The following is a 19,878-nucleotide window of genomic DNA, read 5'->3' on the forward strand; positions in this document are numbered from 1 at the left end:
CCAGCAGCCGAACTTAATAAAAACAAAGCAAAACAAAACCTCCCCCTGTTCTCCCATCTCCACATCACAGTTAAGACCAGGAGAATTTGGATTCCTTCCAAGCTGGACCTGCGGAGTCGGAGTCCGACTCTTGCACGGGCCAGCTGAGCAGGGTGGGGAGCAGCTGTCAGGGCCCAGGCAGCCGCCTCCTGCGCCTTCTGCCGGTTCTTGCCTATTAAGGTAAGAATCCTCACCGGAGCGCGGGAGGGGCCACATGGGGGGTCCCCTAGAAGCGGCCTCTGCGGCCTGTGTGCTGGCCTGGCGCCGGGGAACCACATCTCTGGCCGCTCGCCTGGGTGCCCCGCGACGGGTCCTGCCAGCTTCAGGGAGGCCTCGGGTCCTACATCTCTCTTCCACCTGAAGTCGCCTTCCTAGGTTTCCACAGCCACCGAGGCCGCGTCCTTATCCCTCAACCATCATCGCGGGCCCCAAAGGAGTCTCTGCATAGGGCGCTGATTAACTGGGCTCCGCGTCCCGGGCGGACGCTCCTTCCTCGCAGATGCTCGGACAGGCGCCGGGAGCGGTGCGCCCGCGGGAGGTTAGGAAGGTGGTCCCCGCATCAGGAGGGACGGAGGTAGCCCTGGCGTCCGAGGAAGAGCGGACGCGCTGCTTCTGGCCGCTCGGTCTCCACCCTCGAGGCGCCCCCACCCCGCGCCAGCCTCGCCGCTTGGGGTCCTCGCAGGCCCCGGCCCCCTGCGCCCCGCCCCCCGCGCCCCGCCCCCCGAGGCCCCGCCCGCGGTCGTCCCCGCTCCGCCCCCTCCCCGCCGGCGCCCGCCGCTCCCGGCGCTCGGAGCGCGGGCCTGGGGACTCGGGAGCCCGCCGCCAGGGCCGCAGCATGGGGCGCTTCCGCGGGGGCCTGCGGTGCATCAAGTACCTGCTGCTCGGCTTCAACCTGCTCTTCTGGGTGAGACCCGGAGCTGGAGGGCCGGGCAGGGGGCCGGGCGGCGGGCGCGGGGCCGGGGTCCCCGGGGAGCTGACCGCTGCGGCGCCCGAGCCGCGCTCCGGGTGAGGACAGGGTGTTCAAAAGGCGAGGCGAGAAGGCGACAGACAAAGAGGGAGGGGAGCGATGGAGGGGAGAGAGCGGAGAGAGAGATTGATCAACGAGAAATGGTGAGAAGGGGAGAGACACCGTGCGGCTGTAAGGAACCCCCTGCCTTGGTTTTTATCTCCCAGCTGGTGAGGCCAGGTGCGGGGACGGCCTCTCCTCACCCCCCCTCCACCCCCGAGGGCTTGGGGCCCTGGCGGCCCCCGCTCCCTTCCAGCCCGCCGTGCACACACCCCCTTCCTCTCTGCCTTCCAGCTGGAGCCCAGGCCTGGCCGGGGCGTTGGGAGAGAAACCCCTGCCCTTGGGGCTGCCTGGGGTGGTGCCCCACGCGAGGTGTGTGGACATGCCACCCGGCTACGATGGTTCTGTATAGGAAATTAGGGGTAGGAGTGAAAATTGAAGGGAGGGAGCGTCCTTTTTCTGGGCATTAGGGAAGGTACCGCTGCATGAGAGGAGGTGGAAGGTGCTCTTCTGTGAAAGGGGTGGGGAGCGGAGGGGCTTCCAAGGGGCAGCAGCGTGTCCTCGCAACCGCCAGCCTGCAGCCTCTGCTAACTACTAATGCTCCCGGAGATGATCTCATTCAACTTTGCAGGGGTTTATGGAACTGACAGCATTCCCGGGATTAATGCCTCCCTGAGAGATAGGGCCTTGACCCTAGTCTCCTGTGTTAATGAGACATGATTAGGGCCAGACCGTCACTGGATCCCTGGATACCCTGTCCCAGACCCTGGAGGATTGTGAGACAAGGTCTGAAAATTGTCTTTTCTGCACTGTACCTCTTGGGCTTTCTTAAGAGAATGTCAGCCAGTGTAAGTGCTCAGATAGACCCTGAGGGAAAATACAGAGCTGGCTTGGGGTGAAGAGGTGCTTAGAGGGGGAGGGAGCAGCAGGGGCCTGAGTGATTTGAAACCACTGGGCTGGAGGAGGTAGCTGTCCTCTCTGCTCTGGGCAAGTTGTCTTCCCATGACTGCAACTACTTAATTATTGAATGATGGTCTCCGTGTCTGCCAACCCATTAGCCCAGACGCCCGGGTGACTCCAGCAACTCCAGGCTCTTCAGAGGCCAAGGGCCATCTTCAGCATCCTTCCGCAGTGGAAGGTGTGAAGGAGGTACCTCGTGGACATCCCCAGAATCTTTTTTTTTTTTTTTTTTTTTGTTGAGACAGAGTCTCACTTTGTTGCCCAGGCTAGAGTGAGTGCCGTGGCGTCAGCTTAGCTCACAGCAACCTCAAACTCCTGGGCTTAAGCGATCCTACTGCCTCAGCCTCCCGAGTAGCTGGGACTACAGGCATGCGCCACTATGCTCGGCTAATTTTTTTTCTATATAGATTTTTAGGTGTCCATATAATGTCTTTCTATTTTTAGTAGAGACGGGGTCTCGCTCAGGCTGGTCTCGAACTCCTGACCTTGAGCAATCCACCCGCCTCGGCCTCCCAGAGTGCTAGGATTACAGGCGTGAGCCACCGCGCCCGGCCAACATCCCCAGAATCTTAAAGATACACATGGCTTTTGTACACCTGGTCATTTACATGCAGCGTACCATAGGGAAAGGCATTTCTGAAGACCCTTTATGTTTTTTAGTAGTCTGGCTTAATTTCAAAAGCTGCTAATTATAGATGTCATGCTAAAGTGACACCTTTCACTCTCACTGCTTACAAATTCAAAAGAAGTTTTAAGCCTTAGAAGGAATTCTTAGTCTGAGTGCATTGCCTATTTAGCACCTGATGTTGTGCCAGCCTCCCCGGGGATAATGAGAAGCATTTACCGAATGTGTTCAGTGTGTGAGGGACAGTGCTAAGCACTTTACATTCATGATTACACTTAATCCTCACAACAATTCTGATGTGCATACTATTATTATCCCCATTTTTATAGATGAGGAAACAGAGGCTCAAATAGGTTTACTTGCTCAAGATCACACAGCTAGTGAGTGGCAGAGATAGGACTCAAACTCAGCCTATCTGCTCTTAAGTGCCGGGCTGCATTCAGTTAATCAGTCGTTCTCAAAAGTGTGGTTCCTGGACCAGCAGCATCAACTTCTCCTGGGAATTTGTCAGAAATGCACATTCACATCCTGTCCCAAAGCTGTTGAATGAGGGGAGGGACCCAGCAATCAGGTAATTCTGATCTCAAGTTTGAAAACTATTCTATTAAACAATTATTAAATAAATAATAATTTACAGATACAAACACTGTCCCCTAAACTGCTAATCTAGTTGAGGAAACGAGACCAAAGCATATAGCACAACAACACAAAAATAAGCCAGTGTATCAAGTGACAAATTTCACGCTGTTGACCATAAACATAGCAAGGAAGGGAAGTGGGAACAAGGCAATGTTTGAGTGCCTCCATGTGTCAGCCACTGAGGTTAGATATGACCTTTTAGATACATGATCTAATTCAGGGGTTTACAGAAAGGATCACAGCAATAGTGAGGAAACAGAAAAGCTCTCCTTAACCAGGAGATATTTAAGCTGAACCTTGAAGGACTGGGAGGATGGAGGCGAGCAAAGGTGACGCACCATCCACCAACAGGAACAGAGCAAGGGGGTGTGGGGGCCACCACCTGACCGAGGAAGCCATCAGGCTTGTGCGCAGAGATCCTGAGCAGGCGAGACTTGTACAAGCAGGGTGCGCTTGAGCAACTTATTCTTACTTCTAGTCTTGTTTCTCATCTGCACAATTGGAGTAATAAAGTTGTTGAGAGGGTTAAAAGGAAATATGTAAAGTATATGACCTCAACTTTCTATAAGTCTAGTACCCAGTAAGTGCTCAAAAAATTTTAATTATTACTAAGCGCCTGGCACATAGTAAGCATTCAGTAAGTGTGAGCTGTCTTTCTGATGCCCTTAATGTTGGGGAACAGTATCTATGTTTGCCAAGTGACTGGCTGCTTCTCTCCATTTGAGGAGAACTACACCTTATCCTTTCAATTTGTATTGGTGAATTTTCCCCACTACAACTTAAAACACTCTGAGAGCAGGAATTTTATTTTGTTTTGTTCACAGCTGTATCCCCAGCACCTAGCATAGTGCCCGGCACATAAGAGGCACTCAACAAGTATCTGTAGAATGAATTAGTGAATCTTCAGGTTAGAGAACTTGGTGTGAGTGGCCTTCTTGATTTGCACAGATAACCAATAATCATCTTTATCTGAAGGACTGAGCCTATCTCTGCCTGCTCATTACCGAGCTGTTTTTTCTCTGCTTACATAAATAGAGCACAGTAGGGAAATATGGGGACCTCCCCCTCCCCCAGTTCTATGCTGGGGTTGTGGGGGCCACTGTGCGGAACAGCAGCAGTTACCGGCTGCCTTCCCATGTCTATACCCGCACAACCAAAGCAAAAAGGGCAGACCAAAACAGGTACCCAGTGATTTAGGGGAAAGCAGTTGTGTGCGATTAATGATCTAGATCTCTACCTTCACTGCAACTGAGGGAACCTGATTCCAGAAAAGCTCCACCCTAGTTTCTGAAGTTGTTTTTTCCTGGTTGGAGGGCTTTGTGGGAAGTTTGGGGAAGGAGCAGAGGACAGCTTTCCTGGAAGGACAGGCTTTAGCCATGACTTAACGTGTAACATGTACACACACCCTTAGAAGTTCATGTGCCTGCCCTCTGAGATATAAGGTCCCCTGGGTGACAGCACTTCCTTTCCTATCAGAAACTTGCCAGTGGCAGGCATGGAGGTGGGGCGGGGTATGTTTTGTGATCTGCCATTTGACAAATCGTTTTGCAGCCTCCTCTGGCAGCTCGGTTTAAGTTTCCCTAGGCTGTGCTCCTGGTTGTATAAACATTCAGCTAGATTCTGCCCGAGCCAGCACAGTACTCCCTGGCCCAGGGCCGCTGACCCTATTCACCATTGAATTTTTAAAAACAAAAGTAAAGCCTCACCATTAACCTCACTAAATTAATTTCTGTTATCACGGCTGATGTCTGACATGAAACCCCTCCCAGCATAGTCTAAACTCAGACGCTGCAATCAGATAGCACGGCATATCCCTGTGCCTTTCATTGAAATCACCTTTATTTTTTTCCTCCGTTGCATAGCAATATAAATAAAACACTCCAACCCACCAAGCCGCATATGTTGGTTTAAAGAAAACCCTGGGCACTGTTTATTCCTTGGTTTGTTGTTGTATGCTCAGCGTTTTCCTATCATTGTGCTGTACTAGCCGCTCAGTGTTACCAACTGACAGGAAGCAGGCTGGGTCATTGTTGCAAGTCAGATGCCATATATGGCAAGCTCGAAGTTGCTCTCCTTTCCTTCTCACCATTAGTCCTGCAGCTCTGCGTTTTCACTTGCTGATACCTGACAGGTGCTTGAAGGAAAGACAGTGTCTCTCAGGCTTGGGAGTGAAAGAAGTTTGACTCAAATGAAGCTCATAGAGGTCACCTCTGCCTCTTTCTCAAACTTATTGCAGGCAGTAACTTCAGAGAAATCACCTGTCAGAAAGACTGATTTAGAAAAAAATACCTAAAGAAAATATTGTTTGGGGTCCACTCAAAAGCTAAACCACTCTAGAAGGCAGATAGGAATTTCCTCAGCCTCACTGTAGCATAGTCTTCATTTCTGATTCTGTCCAGGTGGGAAGAGAGCAGCAGTGGTCAGCTTCCCTTAGTGTGGATGAGAGGGACCTTGTGTTGCTGGGAGGGACAGGGAGTCTACAATAGGGGCCAGTCTAGGGAGGCCAGAGCTATAGTTCCAGTGGTCTGGTAGACCTCGGACAGATCTATGCAGTGTGGCACTTCAAATCCAGGAATTCAAAGCCTGGGAGGTGGATACTGGCATCACGCTGCCTGGGTTTATTCCTGGCTCCACCATTTACTACCTAGGGAACCTTGAGCAAGTTGTTTAACTTCTTTGAGCCTCAGTTTTCTCATCTGTAAAAAACATAATAAAGTACCAACATAAATCTATGATTTTTGTGCAGAAAAAAATGAGTTAAGATATGTGAGGTAATAAGTATGGCATATGCACATAGTAAATACTCAATAACATATTAGTAGTAGTCATATTTAAATACTAGAAGTACAGTGGGAAAGTAAAATCTGGAATCCAGGAGGTTCCTAAAGGTAAGGGGAAGCAAGCAGACGGCCTATGTCCAATCAGCCAAGCAAAGTGGCACGAGTCTTATGGTTTATCAAGGGCATGGAGTCAGAAGGCGAGATCCCTTCCTCTACAATCAGTTCACTCAGCAAACATGCGCCGACGACCTTCTATGTGCCTGACATCCAGCTAAGTACTGGAGATTCAAAGATGATTAAGATATAGTCCTTGATCTTGATGCACTTGTGCTGTTTTTTAGCCTCCATTTTACCTTTGATTGCAGTTTACTCCCTCTCTAGTCTTTGCTCCTTGAGGGCAGGGACTGTATCCTCCTGGCATCCCCTTCTTCCAATCCCTCGACACCTTAGAGCAGGGTTGTTTGTGCCCTGCTCACCACTGTGGGGGCCAAGGGGAGGCAGTGGGAAAGCCTTTGGTGACCAATGTCTTTCACCTTAATGTACATACAGATCACCTGAGCATCTTGTTCAACTGTACATTCTGACTCAGTGGTTCTGCACTTCAACAAGCCCCCGGGTGCTGCTGGTGCTGTTGGTGCTGCTGGTCTGGAACACACTTTGACAACTGCTATTTTAGGTGTGACCTGAGGGGTCAGACACCTGCCAGTGGCACTTGTTTCTGAATGGGGCAGGGAGTACCCCTTCTCTTGGTTGTCTCACTTGGCTGGCTCTTGGCAGTTCTCTTAATACAGTTACCACTTTACCTTTTGTTCTAAGTCTCTTTTTTTGCACTAATGCTTGATGGTTTCTAGAAAGACCAGCAAGCCATTTGTCTATGGTCCATTGCATTTCACTGTGTTATTCTAAAACATCATCTTTGGGCCTCTATCCATGTGTGACAAAAGAGAATGAAACCTCCATCCCCCAACCTTAATGGTGACAGTTAATATCACAACAGGGCTGCTCTCCTGAGACAAGTAATGTTCTGCTGATCACTGAAACAAGCCACGTCGTGGTTGCTAAGGAATTAAGGGAAGAACAATGCCAGTAAGATGGGAATACCAGCTGGGCTGGGAGCACATCTTACGGATGAGTTACGTTGGGTTACATTGGCCTGCCCTTTCCGTCATCTTTAGATTTGTTTGGAAACAGAAATAACAACACCGATTAACTTTCACCTGAGGTTTTAGATCACAAAATGCTTTCACGTGCATTATCCCCTCTGATAATGAATCGCAGCAATCCCATGAAACAGAGGTAATTGTTCCCATTTTACAGATGTGGAAGCTGAAAGTCAGGCACGGTAAGTGGTATGTCCCAGGTCGTCTGATTTTAAACCCCATGTTCTTTTCACTGTTTTAACTTATTGGGACTTGTGGAACATAAGGTATAAGAAATGCTACTGACTTGGAAAACGTGGAGTCTGTGATCAGGGAGAGTGTATCCAGTGTTGGGTTTAGTCTTGATGCATTCCAGAAATGCAGGGGCAAAGAGATGCCCGAGATACTCAGGCACAGGGAAGAGAGAGGCAGAGAGACTGAGAACACTGCTGATCACTTCCCAACAGAGGAAAAGTAGGCATGAATTGAGAAAGGGTATGTATCCAGAGACAGTTTAGCAAATTAATTTCAGCAACAAAAACTTGCAGAACATAGTGAGTGCTGTATAAATGTAAGCTGTGTGCCAGCTGCTTTCCTAAGCACCTGTGATTATTAACTCCTTTGATCTTCACAGCAACCCTGTGAGATAGCAGCTAATATCGCTCCAGTTCACATACGAGGAGACAGAGGTACAAAGAGTTGAAGGGCCCTGCCCGGGTCTCGGAGCTAGCCAGCGCCAGAGCCAGGCCTGCGTGCGTGTCCCCAGAGTCTCTGTAGGCTCTGAACCACTCCAAGTCTACAGACTAATGGGGGGAGAAGGTTGAAGCCATGACCAGCTTGTGAATTCTAGACCTGCGCTGTCCGATACAGTGGCCATGCTACTGATCACATGTGGCTCTTTAGATTAATTAAAGTTAAATGAAATGTAACATTCAGTTTGTCAGTCACACTAGCCACATTTCAGGTGTTCCATGGCCGTAAGTGGCTAGTGGATACAGTATTGGGCAGCACAGACAGAGAACATGTACATCACTGGAGAAAATTCTGTTGGACAGCTCTAGCCTAAATATAATTATTCTTTCATAAATACATCTCTTCATATTGTTCTCTTATTGGGTCTTAAAAACACTAAAGAGAGGAGGACATAGTTTCTGTAAGAGGCTACTGGCTTTCTAGTATAGAAGGTTTAGAAAACTCAAGAGAGTTTCACTGTCATGGAAAGGAGGAAGCAGAGAGTTGAAATAAGAGTGAGTAGAGGAAGGTGGCAAAGGACTAAGTCACTGGAACCATAGGAGTGGTGTTTCCTAACTTAAAGACTAAGCTTTCAGTTTGAAGGGAGCGTTAGCGAGTTTACCAACATCATAATGCAAAGTGCTGAGCACTCAATGTTCTGAGTGCGTAACATGGACTCATTTCATCTCTTAAGGAGGCACTATTATTACCTCACCTTTGCAGACGAGGAAGCTGGGGTTAGAGGGGCTAAGTGGCTCTCCTAAGACCACAGGACTAGTAAGTGGCAGAGCCTGATTCAAACCCAGATGCCTAGGACCCACATTTGTGCCCACCACAACTCTACACCGCAGCACTGTACGTGTGGACATGCTTGTTATTATCCTGTCTAAGAGCATCGTCATTCACTCTGCACACACAGAAAAGGTAAAATTTCTGGGAGGGCAGTTGGCAAATGTTCCAGTATGTGTACCACGCTCTGTCCTCCCCATCGTAATGGTGACTGGGAAGGAGTCAACTTATAAACTGGGGCCGAGGGAATTGGGCAGGGATGGCAGAATCCCCCAATAGGGGTGGGCAGGGCCAGGGGTGCATTGGAAGCTGCTGTCACTCTTCCAGGAAGCTGACGTGGTCCCCTGCACACATCCGAATCTGTCTAGTCCTCTGTGAATGGGCAAGTGCCACACTTTCCTGACCTCAAACAGGTTCTGGTAAAATTGCTATTAAAAAAAATCTCTATAGAGCACCAAGCCAGATTTTCATGATTTCTGCTGGATTCCAGCCAAGCTAACTTCTTACTGAACAGAGTGTTTTTGGCTTCTTCCGATCTAGCCTGAATTCTACTTGAAACATTTTTTTTCCCCTGCCATTGTCACTCCCTAACAACTAAAACTGGGAGAAGATCATTACTATTGACCAGTATTTAAGAATCCTGTTTATCTGCTCCCAAGTAGTTCTCTCAAACACCTTGAAGACTATTAGGCTGTAAAATAAATATTGTTTAATGTCTCATCTTGACTTGTGTAAAGCTCTGTATAGATGAGATGTCACAGTAGTCATTGTGGTGCCCAAGATACGTGATTATGTGTGCGGAGGGTGAGCCTAGGTAGGATAAGAGCCAGCTGGATGCTGGGAGGAGGAAGCCAGAGAACCAAGAAATGACCATTTCTGTCCTCCCAGAGCTTATCCCCTCACTTCTGTGACTTGGTGGATTGGATTTTCATTCTGTGTGTATTTGGTCTTCACTTCGTTGAGCCATTTGTGCACTGGAATCATTAGCTAGCAGTCTGTGATATTCATTTGCCATATAAAGAAAACTATAGAGGTATCATCTTTTTCCCAATTCTTGCTGTTTCCTACTCTCCTCCTCCTCATTTTCCTTTTATTTTTTAAGAGAAAGGGTACTATGTGTAACCGCTGAATAAACACACTGCACTTTCCACCGTCTGCCTGTAAATTCTCTGCTCTGTCATTCACAGCCAGCTTTTCATCCCAGGTAAACTTCCATCCCCCGGCCCCTCTACACTGCCTCCCAGCAACGTCAATTGGTCCATGCAAGTTAACTTTATAACAACCTAAACAAACAGAAGACGTTGTGTCTGGCACAAATATGTAGCCCAGTGTTCTTTCCAGAGATGCATAGAACATTCCCGATTCTACTATGGTTTGAGTTGCACAGCCTTCCATCAATGCAGAGAATTAAGCATTGATTGATTGCAAAATATACTCTTACCTGAAGGAAGTCTTTCTTAGCATGAGCTTGTTCTTATGAAATTGTGTCAGGAAAATAATACGGAAATCAGAAACACTGGCATCTTAAGGAGCTACCATGCATTTCCAAACCCTACAGCCTTATCATCACACACTGATGCAGCCCGGCCTCCCAGTTCCCCTCACCTGGTCCTGATGTCGAGGCCAGGGCAGCACAGTCCCTCGGAGGCCATTTGGCATGAATGTCATATGGCATTCAGCTCTTGTGTTTCTTCTGGTAAAAATCCTTGATTTTGAGAAAGTGCCATCTGAATCCTTGCCTTGCTTTCACTGCATAACAGGATGAAAACCTTCGGAGACGGTTTTCCTCTTTGAGAAAATTAGTATCATCTTCCAGAGCAAATGTGCTTCTGACTTTTGCCTGCTAAAAGGATGAGACCCCATTGCCCTCATGGTATCATAATGGGGTTTATAATCAGATCAGGAATCATAAGTGCTCATTACATGCTTCCATCTGGGGAGAGAATTGCCACCAAGAGCAACTATTCGCTTAAAAGCATTTAATGAAAATTCTAGGGTTGAAGCATCATTTCCAGTTTTGTGTGACTTCATCCCAAAGAAGAGAGTTACAAATGAGCTGGATTGTGTGTACATGTGGTATTCACCCTGGAGAAACAAAAATACAAAATTGATACTGTTCATTCTTTCATTCAAATGCAGTGTGTGTGTGTGTGTGTGTGTGTGTGTTGCTTTGATCATATTAAGTGTTCATATCCCCCTGCCAGGAGAAAACATGTATAGATTTATTCTTTGTGTCCATGTATGGTGCATGGCACACATCCCCACAGGCATAAGAAAACACAGAACTCACACTATATGCTCTAGTTTTGTTTTCTTTTTCTGTGTGCAAGTATCTTGCTAGGACTATTCAACAGTGTGTTCATACAGTGCCTTCCAAGGTATCTACGGTGTTTCCCAGGTGCAGATGAATTTCAAAATAGTACTTTGCAAAGTATCGCCTTGGAGACTTGTGAGGGAGGTTGTTCGCAATTGCTCCTGTCAGCCTGTCTTAGCTCGAGCTGACATTTTTTTAATTGACATTAATACCATAGACTGGGTAGCTTAAACAACAGGGATTTATTTCTCACAGTTCTGGAAGCTAGAAGTCAGAGATCAGAGTGCCAGCATGGTTGGGGTCTGGTGAGGGCTCTCTCCCTGGCTTGCAGACAGCTGCCTTCTTGCCCTATTCTCACATGGTGCAGAGAGCACAAACTCTCTGGTGTCTTTTCTTACAAGGTCACTAGTCTCATGACCTCATCTAAACCTAATGACCTCCCAAAGGCCCCATCTCCAAAAACCATCACATTGAGGAGTAGGTCTTTAACGTGAATTTGGGCGGATATAATTCAGTCCCTAACACAGCCTCAATGGTACCCTTGTGAAGGCCCTTCATTCATTCATTTAACAAATGTCTGCAGGGAGCCCTTTCTGCAAGGCAGAGAGGAAGGTGTTTGGGATACCAGCAACATAGACCCTGTCCCTGTCCTCACACAACTTAGGCCTTAATTTTTAATTACAGAAACATTTAAGTAGAAAAAGTTATATGAGATATAAAGGAAGGTGCACATCTAGGCCAGGGTAGGCTTCCGTAAGGAAGGACAACAGAGCAGAGAGCTGTGTCAGCTGGGGTGAGGGGCGGGGAGGAGAGCATTCTAAGGCAAGGAAACAGCAAGAGCAGAGGCCTGCAGGTGGGAGAAGGGCCTGGAACTGTGGCTGGAGCATCTGAGCACCATTAGTTGTGGCTCCTACTTAGGTATAAGACATGCTGTCTAGAACTTCCCTAAGTGATGCTTTTTTACCCAATAAAAAGGGGGGACTTTCTGCTAGATCTGGTCACCAGAGAGCAGATAGCATGTATTTGCTCTTTGTGATCCAGCTGGCTAGCATCCGGGAGAGGGAGGGCAGCGGGGCAGACTTCAGGAATGATCCTTGCATTCTTGCATCTCAGCACCACCCACCTCCAACCAGACTGTGCCCTCCTAGGCACCATGTTTGGAATTCATGAAAACTTCTTTTTTGAAATGAAAACTTATGTCCTCAAGATAAGACATTTTATCAGCAATCCCAGGAAAGTGGAAATAAATACAGTCAAATAAAATTAAAATCCGTTAATGGTTCTGCCTCATGCTAAATGACTTGTTTTTGGCAGATAGCCATTGAAGGAAACTTTGGTCCATCCACTTTGCTTTAAATGCTTTCTAATCAGGTCTCAGTCTTCTCTTTTGTTTCTTTAGCTTTAGAATATGAACTGTTTTCTCTAAAGACACATGCTTACAATTTGCAATTTTGTGTCCTGCAAACTCTCTGGAATATGGTTAGCTCCTGAAATAACTTGCCATACAAATCCATACTATAACTGTATCTGGCCATCCTGTTTAATGACACGGACTTATTACTGTCTGTTCCTTTCCCAGCATTCTTCTTTTCTTTTCTTTTTTTTTTTTCTATTTTTATTCTCTTCTCTTACTAAATAGTGGACATTCTCTTGCCCTCACAATTCCATCATCACATTCTCTGAGCACCTTGCGCACAGCCAGTCCGCAGAAAAGGAATATGGCACAAGGAATGGTGCTTTCCGCATCTTCTCGTGTGGATTCTAGTGGGCTGGTTCTGTGATGGAATTCCTGCCTACAGGGTTGGGTTTCCTCCTGGGCCACTGAGTGGAGATTACATTCTCCCTGAGCCCCTGAGATCCTCAGGAGAAGGACCAGATCTTCCTCATCTCTGGATCCTTGGCTCCTGGCTCACAGTAGATGCTCAATAAATGTTTCTTAAATGACTAACACCAAAGCCTAACTCGTGCTTTTGTATGAAAAAGTCCATTTCTGGAAAAACAACAATATTGCTGGTTGTAATTTTTCCAAAGGCATGGGGCTTGGGACTGGTTCTGGAAGCAGGGCAGCTGCCAGCAAGTTTCTCTAGTGGGTACAGTGATTGTGTATGGTTCTCATGGCCCTCCACATCCACTCCCTAGTGTCCTCTCTCTGGTCCTCAGCCACTCAGACCTTTATCTCTTGCTCCTGATTGTTCCTCTCTAAGTGAGGGCTCCCACCTCCCCTCCCCTCAAGGCCCCGTGATGGACTTTCCAAGGTGGTAGCAAGTGAGATAGAAGCCGTGAGTCTGCCCCAACTCCCCTCTCAGGCCCCAGACTCTGACCTCCGAGACTTGTCTGTTTCCCCATCACAGCACTGAGGTAAGGAGAGGAAGGCCTTAGCCATGCTGCTGCCTGGAGTTCTGCTCAGTGACTTCTAACTCATTCATCGAGCTGCGAATCAAAATGTAATGATGTCTGCTGCACGCCAGTAGTCGTACTTTGCTCCAGTCCCTTGGCAGTGTGCACGCTGTTCCTCTTCACACTTCCAGCATCATATTACATTTATTTACTCTCGTGATTGTCTTCCACGTCAAGTGTGAGCTGTGTCATCTTCGTCACTGTTTCCCTGATGTGGAGCACAGCACCTGACCTGGACCCTAGTTGATTCTTAATAAACATGCAAGGAAGAAAGACAGGGAGGAAGGGAAAGGAGATGAGGGTGGGGGCAGGAGAAGGAAAGGAAGAAAAAGGAGTCGCTTCTCATTCCTTATTTGTGTTAACATTGGCTGAGGTGCAATGCTGAGTCTCAATGCAGAAGACTGGCTGAGATTGCAAGGAGAAGAGAGAATGGGGACATGGAGAAGTTAGGCCTCACAGGGTTAAAGTTTAGGAGCAGAGGGGCTTGCAGGCTTCCCTCAGGTCATGGGGGAGACCATCTCTTCCAGCTCTAGGTAAGCAGAGAGTGATGAGGACTTAGTGACTCACTTTGTTCCTGCCTGGATTGGAATCGGTGTGAACTTTTTTCAAGCAATTTCTAGTGTGCGGTAGAGCAACCCAAGTCCCGTGAACACAGCATTCCATGAGCCTTGCAGGAGTGGTGAGTTTAAAAGGACTGGAGGGCTACGTGGTCTCTGCCGATGCCACTTTCCAAAGCAGGGATCACTCTGAGTCCTGTCACAACCAACCTCAGCGCCGGCCAGGCCCTCACCCACAGTGCCCCAACAGAGCTGGGAGCAGCACGCTGGGAGGATTCCCTTCCACACAGTGATGACATTCAGCTAAGTCACAGTTTCCTTGACCCAGGAGGAAACCCGTGTGGTTTGGGGTTAGGGGGCGTGGAGAAGCAAGCGCAGATTTTTTCCAATTGCCCGATGGCTTTAAATTGCAACCTCTCTTTTAATTTTCCATTATGCATCAAACACATCTGTGCCAGAACTGGACAAATGTATTCTGTCTGGGAGGATGATCCCAGACAGCTGTAAATTAGAGTTTGTGTACAGAGATTCCAAAAATGTGGCCTCGTGGTAGGGTGTCCCTGGGACCAGTCACCTCCTCCACAGTCTGCTCCGAGGCCGCTGGCTTTGGCCTGAGGCCTCTGTCAATAGATTTCGCTTTGTGTTTGGAAATTCTGTTTTTCCATCAAGTCGCCGCAGAAACGAGGGTGTGCAGGGTTGCCTGTGAGGCTTTGCTGGGCAGCCTTGTCCCAGGCAGCCTCTGAGTGCTCCTGGGGATGGAGCCTGACCAAGGGCATCACCCTCTTTCCTGCACAGGAGCAGTGAGGACCTCAGAGTTGGTTTCCTCCCGACTTAAAGCATGGCCCAGGAAGGCCCTCCCCACTTTTTCTGAATTGAACAAAAAAACTGCCATGTAACGCTTTTTAAAAAACAACGTTTTTAAAGCTACAAGAGAAATACATGCGTAATGCAGAGAATTTAGACAATATAGTGAGAAGAAAAAGAGTTGTCTGTAATCCCACCATTCAGCAATAAATACTGCTAATGGTTTAGCAAGACTTCTTTCAATAGGTTTCCCTGCCATGGTGCCCTTTGTAAAAATGTAGAAGTCTTTCAAAAGCTGGTTGAGCCCAGTTCCCTTAGCTATCCCTCGCATTATCCAATTAGTACTTTCCTCTGAGTACTGGAAACTTTTAGTTATTCCACATGGGAGAGTCCAGCTGGTAGAACTCTGCCCCTCTGACTCCTCACGAGTCACGCCGCTTTTCTGAAGGAGCTGGCCACAAAGGGAATTGGCCTTGGGAGACAGAAGGTGAAGAGGGATTGTGTCCTCGGATCCGTCCAGCCAGTAGCCCTAAAGGGTGATGCCAGGTCCTTGATAAGCTGCCAGAAAGAGAGAAGGATGCTGTACAAGGAAGCCTCTGATCCAGCCCTGACTTTGCTGTGGTATTTCCTTATTAGACCTCTATTCCTCTGATTTTCGTGCTCTGTCACCCTGTGGCCAGCATCTGTATATGCTCTGCTCCGTTCGGGCAGGGGCAGCCTCTGCATTGTTCACCTGGGGATAGGCTGGGGCAGCCCAACAGCAGCGGGATGGGCTGGCGGAATCAGGAGGCTATTTTTACCTCCCTGCTTACCTTCCCGTCGTGCCTTGAGCCCAGAAGGTGCCCAGTACATGTCTGCTGGTTGATTGATACAGTGAAATTCGAGAGTGGTGTTTGTGGAGAGAACACCGTGGCTACAGCCTGCTGGCTTGCAGTTGTGACAGTCCTGCATGGCAGAGAGGGCTTCCAGCTTCCACGCTGAGCCTCACAAAAGCCTTCAGAGTGGAGGAGAGGAAGCGAGTGATGACTCTACCAGCCGCCAGCCTGCCCAGCCACTGCCCGCGCCAGCCACTCAGCCTCTCCATGAGCCACACAGCACACAGACCACGCTTTTTCAGAAAATTATTTTTTCCTTTCTCACTTTCCATGGAAACTCAAAATAGCAACCAAAAAAGAAGAGAAAAAAAAAAAATAAGACCAGGCTCCCTCCCTGCCTGCAAAACCATCCCCAGGCAGGGCAGTGACCGTATAGAACAGGGCACAGAGCGGGTTATAGACGCCTCCAAAACAGCTTTCTAATTGAGGACTGTGCACTCATGAGGTGTGAGTGGGTGCTGAGGGTGGTGTATTTTCTTCCAATTTAGAAGAGTGGGTTTCCCCCGGGTCTTGGAGTTCATCTTGCTCTTGGTGACCTGGCGCGCAAGATACAGGCACCTCTCCCTGTGGAGTTGGTGAGGAGGTCCAGTGTGCCCAGCAAGGGACAATACGGCAGGTGCCTTCCAGGGGGAGCATGTGGGAGCATTGTTTGGAGATGCCTCCAGGCTGTGCTCTGTGTGCCCATAACCACACGGCAGCCTGGCAGCGTAGAGAAAGCTGCGCTCCGGTCCGGATCAGGAAAGCCTAGTTCTAGCGTGATGTCAGAGGCCTGAGGGGTTTCGAACACATCCTCCCTCCTCTCTGAGCCTCCACTTCCTCCCCTATCAAACTTGAAGGGTGGACTAGGCAATTTCTAAAGACGTGGCCCCATCCAGCCTCAGCATTCTGTGCCTCCAGCCTGCTCCTGGGCCTGTGCACACACCCTGCCCTTCCGTCTAAACATGGTGTTGTTTGCCTTCCAGCTGGCTGGCTCGGCAGTCATTGCTTTTGGACTATGGTTTCGGTTCGGAGGCACCATAAAGGATTTATCATCAGAGGACAAGTCCCCAGAGTATTTCTATGTGGGTGAGTGACTTCAGCTTTCCTAGCTTTAGCCCAGGGGAGGGCGGCCCAGAGGCTTAGAGCAGAGCCTGCACTTGGATTTTGAGGGGAGGAGGAGGAATGGAGGGGCAGGGAAAGAGGTGGAAAGGAGCCAACATCCACACCCCTATACACTGCACCCGGCCTTCAGGGATGTGCGCTGGCGAGCAGGTGGGGGAGACCAGCCCACCACTCCACCCCACCCCTCTCAGGGTCCATCCTCCACTCTCCAAAATCAAGGAAGGCCAGTGCAGCAAGGTTGAACTGTTGTGCCGCTTTTCTTCTCAAGGAAAGAAGTCTCAAGAAAATGTAACTAAAATTAATTTCAAAGCATTAGAAAACTCCCTTTAGCCCCCTGAGTAAAGTGGGTACACCACAAGGCTGTCATTCACTAGTCCAGCTGGGGTGACGTGGGGCCTCTGCAGAGCCAGGATTTTATTTTGTGCTCTTGTATTTTAAATTGTCTATGAGGGAAACGTAACTCAAAATGAAGAGAGGTATCTCGAGGTTTGGAGTTGCTAATCTCAGCCCCTCCATGGCTGGGGACTGCAGAGAGGAGGCAGGAGCGAGGGGGAGGAGGAGGGCGAGGAAGGCTGCCCCTGGGAGGAGGCTACCCTAGGAGGGGCCGTAGCCCCGCCTGGGCCAGCAGCAGGAAGGGGTGAGGAGTGGGGTGGGGACTGAGGCAGTGCTATTGGTGGGGGTAGTTGACCTACTTCTAGCCCTCTCCTGTGGCCTTTTCTTATCCTCCAGCTAGGTGGGCCTGGAGTCTAGATTTCAGAAAGCCCAAGACCATTGTCATTATAGGTGACAGCCCTATCTGACTGGCTGTTTTAAGATCCGCACCATCCACAGAGTAAGCTTCAGTTACTTGTGGCAACCTCTGTGCCTGGGGAGAAGGAGGGTCCTGCACAGGTGATTTGCTCTGAATCCCAAGAAGAGTAGAGTTTCTCCCAGGAGAGGGCGCGAGAGTCCAGCCCCGCTCGGGGCCACGGATGGATGTTTTCCTGAAGGGCCGGCTCACGGCTGTGCTGCCTCCTCCTCCAAACACTCTCCCTCCACAGCACCCTCCGTGAGGAGAAGAGCCATATCGGCTGGGATACTTTTAGAGGAAAGTAACACAATACCTCCTAAAGATGGACAACAGTAAGGACATTTCACATTTCATGAAATCTTAGATGCAGCTTTTTGTAAAACACCCAATTATTTTAGATTCCACTGAGAAAGGAAAAAATGCTGACAGTTTAGCTATGACATGCCGTAAAAGATGCACACTCATTTCAGAATTGTTAAAATGTTGGGAAAAATACATCTCAAAGTTGATGCAATGTGGTAAAAAGAAGTCTGGAGATGGAGCATTTCTAGAATTAGTTTAGGGCTCTCTCACCCAGGTTCTTCCCTCTTTCTACTCTGCCATCCTCAGAATGTCCTCGGACCTCACCTCTCGTGATTAAAAGATAGTTGCAGGGGCTCCAAGCATCACTCCCTCACACAGCAACGCCCAAAGCAGAAAAAGAGGAAGTTTCACCTCATATGCTTTTTAGGAATGAATAAAACCTTTTCAGAAGACTCTCAACACATTTCCCCTTGTAGTTTATTGGCCAGAATTCCACTGTGTCTTCACGCCTAAACCATCATGGCCAAGAAGAGAATTATTATGGCTGGGCTGGCTCTCTGACTAATTGATATTCACACTTGGGCCCTGGAGCCGCCCAGCGCCCCCACTCCCAGAGCCTCTGACACTTGGACAAGATTGGGGTGTTTGACAAGGAAAAAGTGGAGGAATCTGCAGCACACTTAATACTGAAATGCCCATTTCTACCCACACGATTTCCAGGTGGTACACACCCTTCCATCCAAGAGCTAACACATACATTTAGCATATTCTTCCTTGCCGGACTTCTGGCTCTGAAAACCTCCCCAGAAGCATTCTCCTATCCCAGAGCAGGCCTCGAGTGCCCCGAGGACAAGCTTAGCCTGTCCTTGTCCTGTACCACCCCCAAGAGTTGGTGAGCCCACCCAGAAGACGCATAGAAACAGGCGGGGGGCAAGGAATGCATCTTCCTTCACGTTGCTGATATTCCAGAACTGCTGATTTCATAACTACTCCCCACGATTTCTAACTTTGTTTTAGCCTAGTAACAACCCAGTGCTCACTGGATTAACCACAGCAAAGGTTTAATCCCACTGTAGTGGGATCCTTACTTCTACAGACGTATATAGAAGAAATGTTCCATAATCAATACCAGACAATAGTCACAAGCATAGTATGTGCCACACGCGTGGTCCAGACATAACCACTGAATTAAGAATTGAGAGAGCACCGGGACTGGTGGTGCGCGGGGCTTGAACGGGGCTTGGAAGGACAGGTGGGTTTTAGATAGAATAAGGTAGGGAGAGCCTTTTTCATGACTCTAAATTAAGGTTGGCCAACATATGGCAGGCAGCTACCATCTTTTTCCTTGTCCGTGGAGAATATGGCTAATTGTTCAGGACTTTCTCTCTGGGAGTCTTCTTAACCCAGCTCTCCCCAACCATTTACAATGGATGCTCAGGGTGAACCTTATTTTCTGTCCCTACTCTGAGGTCAGTAGTTACTTGATGTCCTCACATGAAGTCAGTCCCAATAAAACAGTGGAACTCTTTTGCTCCTAAACTTCAGGCATTTGGGGGTTCGGGGTGTGGCATTCAGTCTGTCTACTCTTATGCACTATTAGGTTTGCCCTAAAACCCTATTTATCTCATCTTCCTCAGATATAATCCTAGAACTTTCCAGCAAAAACTGCATTTGTGTGCTTAGGTCGATGAGGAGTCTACCCTTAGTTGGAGCCAAAACATGGGAAAACACCAACCAATTCAGTTACGTCCACAAATTCTGCAAGTTGTTTGCCAATAGCTAACTGCCCTAAACCCAGCCACCTACCCACCCTCACCGCCAAGTTTAAAGTTGAAGGATTTCAATTTCTATAATGTCATTTTTCTGAGATTGAACTGGAAATTTCTCAGCAATAGTAAAGAAAAGCCATTTTAAAAGGCCATCAAGGGTTATGTGAGAGACATCCAAGAGAAGCCACATCCCTCTCAGTGATAATCAACATCTGTCTATTTAAAAGTCTCTCCATGGTTATTTTAGTTTTTTGGATTT

At 48.4% G+C, this 19,878-nt stretch overlaps 1 protein-coding gene across 3 annotated transcripts in view; it reads left to right on the forward strand.

Moving 5' to 3' along the window:
- Positions 1-802: 802 nt before the first annotated feature.
- TSPAN2 (tetraspanin 2) overlaps positions 803-19,878 on the forward strand; it is a 42,677-nt gene continuing 23,601 nt past the window's right edge. For all 3 annotated transcript variants that reach the window (XM_069478932.1, XM_069478934.1, XM_069478933.1), the window contains exons 1-2: positions 803-943; positions 16,619-16,721. In XM_069478932.1, coding sequence (XP_069335033.1) covers positions 875-943; positions 16,619-16,721 — 172 coding nt within the window. In that variant the 5' untranslated portion in view covers positions 803-874. The remainder of the gene's footprint in view (positions 944-16,618; positions 16,722-19,878) is intronic.

Source organism: Eulemur rufifrons, chromosome 8, assembly GCF_041146395.1.
Source record: "Eulemur rufifrons isolate Redbay chromosome 8, OSU_ERuf_1, whole genome shotgun sequence".
In the NCBI taxonomy this organism is placed as follows: domain Eukaryota; kingdom Metazoa; phylum Chordata; class Mammalia; order Primates; family Lemuridae; genus Eulemur; species Eulemur rufifrons.